General features: G+C 34.9%; 1 protein-coding gene across 2 annotated transcripts in view; it reads left to right on the forward strand.

The window, feature by feature from the left end:
• The window catches only part of LOC132565079 (caspase activity and apoptosis inhibitor 1-like), a 97,583-nt gene that overhangs the window by 40,854 nt on the left and 44,333 nt on the right, over positions 1–12,396 (forward strand). Inside the window, exon 4 of one of the 2 annotated variants that reach the window (XM_060229685.1) lies at positions 837–908. In XM_060229685.1, coding sequence (XP_060085668.1) covers positions 837–908 — 72 coding nt within the window. Of the gene's footprint in view, positions 1–836; positions 909–12,396 lie in introns of those variants that run through there. The other variant, XR_009554918.1, reaches the window with a different exon arrangement.

Below are 12,396 nucleotides of genomic sequence, written 5' to 3' on the forward strand. Positions count from 1 at the left end.
ACCAATATATTGTCATTATAAAGTATATAGATATATACCAATACGTTATCATTAGTAAAGTATATAGATATGTACCAATATATTCTCATTAGTAAATACTTTAGATGTACATTGTTATGTAGAACAGGCATATATATTAATACATTATCTTTGGCCAAACACTGCAGTGATATTTGCTTCATATCTTAATAATAAGACTGTTTTGGTGATTAAATGTCCTAAAACTATTAAACTCCATCAGTGATCAGATGTTCCAAAAGTAATATTTCTTTGTTATCAAATGTCCTAAAACTGTGAGACTTTCTCAGTGGTCAGTTGTCCTGAAAGTAAGACTTTTTCCGTGGTCAAATGTCTTAAATTAAAGACTGTCTAAATGGTAAAATGTCTTAATGAGAAAACTATATCATGATCATTGGCCAAACATTTTAATGATAATAATGAAATACAGAGTCAAACATCAAAGAAGGATCTGTTTGTGCACGTTCAGATGTCTGTATGGTGAAATGCTTGTTAATGAATTGATATTTTCATCATTCATATTTCAGTAATTGCCATGTTGGATAAATATATATATGGGGGCTGGATCTAATATAGAAAGTTACCAAATTAAAATGGAATGGTTTTGATATGTTGACACAGGTTGATGTGTAATTAGCTATTTCATATGTACAATGTATCCCTACAATTCAGAATATGTCATCATACTGAGGAGCATGAATCTTCAAAGAATTTTACAGATTTCCAATAAACTAAAAAACTAGTATCAGAAGAGATGATTAGTGTTATACAGAAAATTCTGATACATTTAATTAGGATATGTTTACGTGTTATACCAGGTGATGATCCAGCCAATATTTCTTCCTCTGGAACAGATGATGAAAGTTCAGAAGATGAAGATATCCACAAAGGTAACCTCCTGTATAAAATCTGTATCATGTGTGAGTTTGACCTTGGTAGTCATAAAAACTACTACTAACCATTGTGTATAAGATCTGTGCCATGTGCAAGCTTGTTTTTGGTGGTAGAATCCCCCAATATTGTGTATCCCCCACCATGAACAATCTTGACCTTGAACTTTCCATCATTATACATTTGATTTGTGACAATTTCATGTAGGGTGATACCTAAAGCTTGGAATTCTGATGTCCTTATTTGTCAGATCTGTGTTATACATAAACTTGATCTTGGAATTCTGATGTCCTTATTTGTCAGATCTGTGTTATACATAAACTTGATCTTGCAAAGAGAGGGGTAAAATATTGAGGAAGGGAAAGAGGGATTGAAGAAAAAGAGCCAATGAGCATCTGCTTCACTCAAAGAGATGGGCTATTGGAAGACAATAATGATAAAACACTTATAAAAGGATTCAAAATGAGGTCAGTTAGAAAGGTGATGGGAAAGGGCTTTAGAGCAAAAAGAAGTTCAGGAAAGATAAGAGGGCTATAAAGAGGGATTACGAGTACAATTTGGTAAGAAAATAGGGAAAGTATAAGGGGTCCAGATTAGATCAAAAGACCTTAAAAAGAGTATCACTGAAAATGATGAATGCCCTCCCTGAAAATGACTTTATCGTGCACAAAATTTTAACAAAGGGCAATAATTCTGTAATTAAGGAGTTGCAGACCTTGAATTTGGTATACAGCACATTTTGTTGGTATGACCAATGTATACTCCAAGTTTCATCAACCTTGCCTAACTCTCATGCACTTATGCACTGGACACGAAAGGACAGATAGAAAGACTGACAGATGGAAGGATGGACAGATGGACAAGGTGGCAAATATATGCTCCCCTGAATTCGCGAGGACAATAAAAGGAATAATATGGTATTGCATAGGAGAGGATTTACTGAGATGGGTTTAAGAAGGTTTGAGAGGACAACAGGAATGAGATGATCAGGGGCCAACAAATTAAAAGAAATTTTCAAAGATGAAGCAGTTCAGAAACCAGGTGGAAATGATTTAAAGTAAGGGACTGCGGTTCCATCTTTAAACACACAGCTCTCTCCAGTTTCAATCTCTACCCTTATGATTGAATCAATTTCAAAATCTTCTGGTAACATAACACAATACCATAAAATCTTCAATAACATTTTAGTGAATTTAATCTAGTCATAATTAGACCGAGTTTCCACAATTGCCTTTCTAGCTGAAATTTCATTTGTTCTTTTGATAAATTTTCATGTTTTGAAATATCAAATCAACTTTCATCAAATTAAAGTCTTGTATTCTCTACATGATATGGAGATTTGATATAATTAAATCTAACCTTCTGAAGTAAAGGCACACAACATCCCTTTGTGTATTTTTATTACATCCAAAATTCAAAAGCGATTTTTTTATGTTATCATATATCCTATTTAATGTCTTGAGATAAAAAGAATAGAGAGATTTTTTAATACAATAAAGGAACGAGAATTTGATGACAAGAACATGCTTGTGTACTAGAAGAGGATGACAGGTTTGACAACACCAATGAAGGGAAGATTCTTTAATGTAGGGTGACTCACTATAACAGTACAGACGTTTAACAGATTACCTGACATGTTTTACCTGTGAATTTAAGGTTAATGTTCTGACTAAAACAACAGGTTTAAAACTAGCCATGGGAACGTTTCTCTGTGGTCACTACCTGTATACAGGTGTATCATAACTTGGCCTGGACACCAGCCTCCAGCCAGCGGTCTATCACTGGACAGTTGCTCTTATAGTCAAATCCAAATCATTTTCAACTGTTTGCTAATCTTTTTTTTTTTTTTTTTTGGAAACAATGAAAATTTCTACATTATGGAGCCATAACTTAAACAATGGTTGTTCCAACTTGGTATACTGAAGTCAGAGAAGGACTATTTTTGTTAAGAGCAGTCATCAAATAAATGATTAATCATAACAGCTTTAAAAACGTCAAGGTCAAGATCACGTCAAATATCAAAGGTTATATGTGACAAAAATCTCATACACAAGGATATGGTATCATTTTTACATCCTTCATTCAATTTTCTATCATCGACTGCTTTTTCTCTCTACCACACTCACACATTCTTGCCTTCATTCATTTCCAGTCATATCCAAACTTCACTCCCCAACCCCTGCCCCACTTTCTCCCATGAACTTCCTTTTCCTGTCTGACTTTTGTAGTTATATGAAATAGATCATATCTTGTGGAAACAGAGACAGACAGAGTAAGTAGACAATACAATAGAAATAATTCACTTTCATGGTTTTATTCGTTTGAGATCATCTTTGACTAATCTGCGTACAGATTTTATTTTTGATATGACAGTAAAACCAGTATTTATCAGTCTCCATCTGCTGATCAATGTTATGTAAAAGTAATTAAAATTGGCTAGTATGACAAATGTTGGAGATACATATATTGATCATGTATAACATGCCTTGATCAGCACTAACTGCACACTAGTACTGTGGTACAATGTAATATTTTCTCTCCATTACTTATAATGTTGATGATACTGGAACTGACCATTACCATAGTGTTAAATCAGTCTAAAGGCTTTTTAATTGAATGGCATTTAGACTACAATTGTAATATAAAATGTCTTAAAATGAGGATCATTTTTGGTCTTGCAATGGCTTGCAGGTTGGACTATTTTGAGATGTGAATTGTGGAAATGTATTGTGTTTGTGCCATGGAGCCATTAAATTTAGAAATTAGTCATACCAGACATACATATATATATGTGTATATCTGCCTAGATATTCTCATGATTGATTGTGACTACCGCTGTGAGGCGAGCGCAAAGAAGCTAAACATGGCCACAGGTCAGTCTGTCTCGTCTCACAACACATTCAATTGGTAATGGCATTTGTCCATGTATCAGTAGGTCCCAGGTACAACATGCCTTTGACTAAATGGTTATCTCCCCTGACTAAAAATTCATTATCAGACCTTATAGGTATTGCTGACTAGTTACCTCCCCTGACAAAATGATTTAGCTGCATGCAATATTTCTTACCAGTTATCTCCCCTAACTAAATTATCTGAGAACCATGGCTGTTATTTCCTTGTTGCCTCCCTTGGCTAAATGATCTGGACTGCATTCTTTGAAACCAACACAGATCAAGGCTGCCATCAAAGTTTAGACAGAAACCAAGATGTCAAACCATCATAGAAATTAATGTTGATTGAATGGTCTACCTAGTTATATCCCTTAACTACATGATGTGGGGCCTTATATCTGTCACTTCCTGCTTATCTGTGTTGACCAAATGATCAGATTCATTATGCCTGTCAGATCCTGTTATCTCCCCTGACAAAATTATTTGAGGCCTCATGCATGTCACTTTCTAGTTAACTCCCTTGACTAAATGGCCTGAGGTTTCATGCTTGTCACTTCCTGATTACCTCCTCTGACTAAAACCTGTCACTTCCTGCTTATCTCTGTTGTCTGTCAGATCCTGGTTATCTCCCTTGACAAAATGATCCAAGGTTTAATGCCTGTCACTTCCTGGTTACCTCCCCTGACTAAAAAACTGAGGCCATATGTTTCTAAGGACCTGTTTGCTCCACCTCAATACAACTTACAATGGACTTGATTATCCACCGACATTGATAATAGTCCCTTTGTTTTTGTGTCAAATTTAATGTTTTGGTCCCTTAGGCTTATTGCAAGATATCCCCAAATTGAGTTAAAATACAAAATGATTAAATCCCCTATATCTCTCTGCAGCCTGCTGGTTATCTCCCCAGAGTGAGTCAAAATACTAAACGATTAAGTCTCTTATATCTCTCTACAGCCTGCTGGTTACCTCCCCAGAGTGAGTCAAAATACTAAACGATTAAGTCTCTTATATCTCTCTACAGCCTGCTGGTTATCTCCCCAGAGTGAGTCAAAATACTAGACGATTTATATCTCTCTACAGCCTGCTGGTTATCTCCCCAGAGTGAGTCTAAATGAAAATCATTAAATCTCTTATATCTCTCTACACTGGTTATTAAGTCTCTTATATCTCTCTACAGCCTGCTGGTTATCTCACCAGAGTGAGTCAAAATACTAAATGATTAAATATCTTATATCTTGCTACAGCCTGCTGGTTATCTCACCAGAGTGAGTCAAAATACTAAATGATTAAATATCTTATATCTCTCTACAGCCTGCTGGTTATCTCCCCAGAGTGAGTCAAAATACTAAATGATTAAATATCTTATATCTCTCTACAGCCTGCTGGTTATCTCCCCAGAGTGAGTCAAAATACTAAATGATTAAATATCTTATATCTTGCTACAGCCTGCTGGTTATCTCACCAGAGTGAGTCAAAATACTAGACGATTAAGTCTCTTATATCTCTCTACAGCCTGCTGGTTATTTCCCCAGAGTGAGTCAAAATACTAGACGATTAAGTCTCTTATATCTCTCTACAGCCTGCTGGTTATCTCACCAGAGTGAGTCAAAATACTAGACAATTAAGTCTCTTATATCTCTCTACAATTAAGTCAAAATCTAAATGATTATATCTCTGCTACAGCCTGCTGATTAAGTCTCTTATATCTCTCTACAGCCTGCTGGTTATCTCCCCAGAGTGAGTCAAAATAATAGACAATTAAGTCTCTTATATCTCTCTACAGCCTGCTGGTTATCTCACCAGAGTGAGTCAAAATACTAGACGATTAAGTCTCTTATATCTCTCTACAGCCTGCTGGTTATGTCCCCAGAGTGAGTCAAAATACTGAATGATTAAATATCTTATATCTCTCTACAGCCTGCTGGTTATGTCCCCAGAGTGAGTCAAAACACTAAATGATTAGTCTCTTACAGCTCAAAATGTCTCTTTAGTTATCTCCCCTAAATTATTCAAAACACTAAATTATCCCATTAGTAACCTCCCCTAAATGAGTCAAAGCACTAAATGATTAGTCTCATCCAGCTCAATATGTCTCTTTAGTTATCTCCTCTAACTGAGTCAAAACACTAAATGATTAGTCTCTTACAGCGCAATATGTCCCACTAGTTATCTCCCCTAACTGCGTCAAAGCACTAAATGATTAGTCTCATCCAGCGCAATATGTCACACTAGTTATCTCCCCTAACTGCGTCAAAGCACTAAATGATTAGTCTCATCCAGCGCAATATGTCCCACTAGTTATCTCCCCTAACTGCGTCAAAGCACTAAATGATTAGTCTCATCCAGCGCAATATGTCCCACTAGTTATCTCCCTGTGAAATGAAGTAACTATATAGTATTACATAGTATTACCAATATCTACAGCAGTTATTTCAAAGTCTGAACCCAAGTAAATAATTGTTGGAGAGCAATCTACTATAGCTTATGATAACTCAAAAATATCTTAGATCTTTGCCAGTATAAAAACTACCAGAATTGTGATTGTGGTTTGGTTGTTCTGGTACTTAGCACACACCTATATCAAAGGGAAATTTGACCAAAGTTATCAAGCAAATTTTTTGTAAATAAACAATCAAACAGTCAAAAAAATTAAAAGTGTTTACTTAAAAACTTTCCAATAAGTGGGAGGACATAGATAGACATATTTTGGATCATGAGTAGGTATGACGGGCAGGTAGAGGGGCTCCCTACGGGGGTTTTTTGGGCTGTCTTTTTTGGTATATTATTTACAAATGAATAGGAATTTGTGAAAGATATGCATACTGAAGTTGTGGTTATTATCACTGTACTGAAAAGGATTTAGAAAAAAAACAGTGGTATTTCCAGCTTACAGTGACTGAGTTGTCTCCCTTCGCTGACAGAACAGGTGCTCCATTAATTAACAGAGATTACAATATGACAAATGACTTGTAGGAGGGAGGATGATTAGTGAACATATAACTGTCACTGATGTCTCCAGGCTGACAGGTGGAAGTACTTACACAACAACTCATAACTTTAAATGGCCTGGTGATAATTTTAGGAAGAGTTCAATGAAATCTTTAAGTAGTATTGTTTTATTTGAAATACATGCCTCCTGATCAAAGGGAAATAATTAAGATTGATCCTTTCTTTGTTACTTATTTACTGATAAAGGTGTGGAGGTGTTCTCTCTTTCCTTTCAGATTAAATGTTGGATGATTTCTGTTCATTCATATGTAACTTTTGTAGGGTGACTTTCTGTCACATCCTTTTATATATTGTGTTTTTCTGTCTCCTGATGTCACTTTTGTATGATGTTTATCTGCCAAATTGAGTCACTTTGTATATTTATCTGCCAAATTGAGTCACTTTGTATGATGTTTATCTGCCAAATTGAGTCACTTTGTATGATGTTTATCTGCCAAATTGAGTCACTTTGTATGATGTTTATCTGCCAAATTGAGTCACTTTTGTATGACGTTTATCTGTCACATCACTTTTACATTGTCTTTATTACAATATATATTACTCCGTCTATGGGAGACCTATATTACTCAGTTGGTGGGTGACCTATATTACTCAGTTGGTGGGTGACCAATATTACTCAGTTGGTGGGTGACCTATATTACTCAGTCTATGGGAGACCTATATTACTCATTTGGTGGGTGACCTATATTACTCAGTTGGTGGGTGACCTATATTACTCAGTTGGTGGGTGACCTATATTACTGAGTAGGTGGGTGACCCTTTGCCATTTTTCTGATAACTCGGTTACCTGCTTCAGTAATTATTTCTTCCTGATATCATGACCAATTGATCTTCTTTCTAATGCTATTGAATACATAATGGTCTCACACTTCAAAAGTATAAATGACTGCTTACAAATTTCCAATATTTCAAATCAAATTTAATTTTAATCTCCATGATCACATTACAAGGTATTTGAACTTTGAATAACCATCTAATGAGTATGCTAGTTGATTAATTACAGTACATCATATTTGTTAGAGGTAATGACTGTGCTGTTAACACTAGTACTAAAGTGTAAAGGTGACATGGGAGCCCACTTTAGCCAGATTCTATACACATCTACCTATGACAGATTGGACTGTTTTCCTGTACGACTATAAAATAATAATGGTCGATCATTGAGATTGTTCTCTCGTGTTCCTCTACGAATGGTCATTTGAATTTTTTGTCATAACTGTCACAGTGGACATCTGTCAGGAGCTGACCAATATTTGCTGTGCCTATATTATAGAAATATACCTATGAGTAAGGAAATGGGTTACACTCATCACAATCTATAGGGTTAGTTGCAATGCTGTTTGACATCTTTATGTCTATTCAGCAGGCCATTTGAGAAGCACGTTAGGTTTACTGTGTGACCATAAAGACTTGATATATCATAAAATTTTGGTTGATCAAGGACATTACATCAACTTGACCTTCACACAACCTTCCTTTTAATGTTGACAAATCATTGTCTTTACTGTCCTAAAATATCACAAAGTTATTGCCTTCCTTTAGACATAATGATTTACAGTGTGCCTTTCAGGAAATGAAAAAGAAAGTCTTTTTATTCATAGAAATATTTAGTGTTTTCTGTGTTTTCAAGCAGTGGTCTCAATTGGATGTGTTCCAGATATTCATTGTTATTTATATCATATATGTAATAATCTTTGGTAGTTTTCTTCAGTAAGTAAATAATGCATGGAGACCATTTCACATCCTTGGTGTTCGTGTTTTGTAATGAATGTAGATGTTAGTTTAAATTTCTATAAATTTCTACCGCCATTAAATCTAGAATTTTATGACTTATACATGTATCATGTTTTATAGCCAGTAGTTACTTCAATTTCATGGTATAACTTTAGATGTTAAAGTTAATTTTATCTTATGTTATGGCTTGTGTTTGTGTAAAAAAGTAATGAGCATGGGTGAAGTCATAGGGATCTACTTGAAAATTTTACGATTGCTATGTACATCTCGTTTGAGTTGAATTTATGAGTTATGTGAAGCGTCAGTACTTAAGAGATATTTATGATCAGATTTAAAACAGAAATATCGTCTTTGAAAAAAGGATGTTCTGAGATAGAAGAATATTGGTATCATCTGTTGGTAAAGCTATCACACACTTTTGATAGCCAGATAGATTTTGTTATAATTTTTTTGAAACGTATAGAAGTTTTTGATTTAGTAAGCAGGCCTGAGTGGAGATCTGATAGATTTAAGGGCCTGTAAAAGTTCAGGTATGCATTCCCCAAAGGTTTCCACTTCAAATGAGAAGTGGGCAGATTTAAGTATCACAAAATAATGAAAAATTCACTTTATTGCCCAAATTTGCAGCAGCTAAATAGTTTTCATATTCCAATGTTTCCGGATGAAGGATGCCGGAAAAAACAGAATTGAAGACATTAAAGTATAAAAAGGTAACAATATCTATTGGAGATTTTATTGTCAACTTTTAATGAAATGATGTGAGCGAGGATGATATTTCACAAGACCTTTAATGTTACTGTAGTCGTTCCTCCAACTTTATGATGATGAATTTCAGAAACAACAATAATCTCACAAAAAAAAAGAATGTGGAAATTAGACATCCCTCAATACGGGAATATTTTCAACAAATATTTGACATGCTCATAGAATACTCTATCACCATATGTTAAATGGCAAAAAGCCCACTTGGTATGATGAGACTGTATTTTGGATACAAGACATTAAATTGGAGAGTTTAAAATCTGTCGTAACCACGGCAATTGATCATGTGATTGATGTGGAAGGACAACAAATCTGGCTGCTGCTTTAAGGCATAGTTTTTTGTATTTTCATTCTGTATTATATTTCGTTAGGTCATAAATTCAAAATTGCAGGTCTATAAAAAGATGTAATAGCCTGGTTTTACTACTACAGCCATTATTTCAATTTGGCGTGCTTTTATTCCACACAGAAATATTGGAATTTAAACTTGGATATTGCCATTTAATGGTTAAGGACTATAAAAACGAGACTATAGAAAAAAATTGGCCTGTTTTAGTTACCTTGTTATGACATGAGGGCTTACAGTGGTAAGATTTCTAGATAGGGCATGATTGGTCATTAGGTCGGTGGCTAGTTATATACAGACTGTTGGTTATCTCATAACACCTGACCCATGTCTAATGTATCACTTCCTTACTGAAATGTACCAAATAATGTTACACTGTAAACAAACAGTAAGCTGTTCATATATCTACTTACCAAAAAATATTAAAAGAAAAACTTAACTGTTGGCAAGGCTTTAAATAATCAGTATGATGTTACATTACAGCAAATTTCCTCAACAGTAATATTTCCTCTGTGATATTTGTACTTTTGAGAAGAGTGAAGATTTATCCCTGGTCAGAGGTGACGTGTGTGTTTTAACAGGTAACATCTCTGTCAGAAAACTGCCTTCAGTCAGACCAGTTTGTCTCCTTACCTCGTCTTATAATTACAATTATACATACCCTGTTAAATATTGCAAGTATTTCCAGTTTTAGACAAGTTACCTAAGTTAGTGACTGTTTTGGTTAGAAAAAAAATCATTTTCATTTTAAAACTTAATTACCAAGGTGACAGTGAAATGGTCATGGACACCTTTCACTGTCCCCGTAATGTAGAGATCGTCAACAATCCCATAATTCAACACCAACAGTCATTTTGATGATGTAATTTTAATTACGTTGGTTTCTCCATCCTCACTTTACCAACGAGTATATCCATCTTAAATGTCAAAATTTAAAACTGGAAACACCCGTTAGTAAAGTACATCAAACAAAATAGAGGTGTACTTCAGAAAACTTAAACACTTATGACAGCCTTACTGGGGTCTGTGTGTGAAGCAGATTAGATGGTGGTTTGAGTGGAATTCTACACAGAGAAACATCTGCTAATTACATACATATCCACCGTATAGGTAATACGTCCCTCAAATGAGCTGCCCGTCTGTTCATTAACTTTCAAAATGTTAGTTCTAACACTAAAATAATGATGGTACATTAGTAAATATTTTTGGATGGAAACTGAAATTGAAGATCAGCATTCAAATGTTTAACAGATATTGTGTTGCCATTTGATCCCTGAAAAGAGCTCAGTAACCATAACAACCTTTAAAGTTTAACATCAACATATGTAGAGTTTATTTTTACAAAGTCTAGAATGTTAGACAAGATACAATCATAAGAATAGCTGATCAAAAACCTCATGAAATTTCTGGAAAACACTAACATAATAAAATATTTCTTGTTTTCAATTAGTGAATTTTAATACATTAAGATTTTATTTTGAGAAGTTATATAAAGGAATGATGATGGTGAATGAGAGTACAGATTAGTGTTGGATTAGTGTTGGATTAGAGAATTATGTATTTCTGACTGGATAATTGCCAGACAACGTTACAGGAATGCCTATAAAGATCTATTCATTGCTTTTTCTCACTAACTGAAAAAACAAACTGTTTGTTACCATGGTGATCTATGTAGATGTATCTCTAGTATTTCTGTGAATAATATGAAATTCTATATATGTTATATACAGTCATCAATTGATCATGTTGTTGAATGGGGTACCCTGAAGAATACAACTTTATCCTTGGAACGAGGTGACACACATCTGTCATGTTGATCAAAGGTGTGAGCTGAGTATTTATCAGGTGTAATGCTATGTTATGGACTTGATGTGGAGATGGAGATGGTGAAATAATTCAGTACCAGATATATGATACATGATCAGAAAAACAATCCACCTTCATTAACAGGACTCGAGTTCCCAACAAATTCACTATTGCATTACTATGTGGTGTGATTTTCTTTCATTTTTTGTGAAGTTAACCCTACCAGACACTTTTATATGCAACTCATCTAATCAAGAAAAAAAGTTATACAATTGAATCATTTCAGTTTGAAGATTGATGAGATGTTTATCAATAATTACTGATAGACTGACACACACAAAAGAAATATGTGTCTGATATTATCACTGTAAAGTCAGGCTATTAAGTCATCTTGATATGATTATCAAAATAGTTAACACAATCTGTTGTAATGGTTTGAATATGAAAAAGAGCATTCCTACAATGGTGGTGCACAGATATTAGATATAAAGCACTTGTATCACTATCAGCTCTATATTCCTGTCTCCATTATATCCCATGTGTTTCCACCTGTCACCACTATATCCCCCCATCACCAATATATCCCCTGTGTATCCCTCTATCACCACTATATCCCCCCATCACCACTTTATCCCCTGTGTATCCCTCTATCACCACTATATCCCCTGTGTATCCCCCTGTCACCACTATATCCCCTGTGTATCCCTTGTCACCACTTTATCCCCTGTGTATCCCTCTATCACCAATATATCCCCTGTGTATCCCTCTATCACCACTATATCCCCTGTGTATCCCTCTATCACCACTATATCCCCTGTGTATCCCTTGTCACCACTATATCCCCTGTGTATCCCTCTATCACCACTATATCCCCTGTCACTACTATATCCCCCTGTCACCACTATATCCCTTGTGTATCCCTCTATCACCACTATA

The sequence above is a fragment of the Ylistrum balloti genome, unplaced genomic scaffold (assembly GCF_031769215.1).
Source record: "Ylistrum balloti isolate Yb309-2 unplaced genomic scaffold, AGI_CSIRO_Ybal_v1 Utg369690, whole genome shotgun sequence".
Taxonomy (NCBI): Eukaryota; Metazoa; Mollusca; class Bivalvia; order Pectinida; family Pectinidae; genus Ylistrum; species Ylistrum balloti.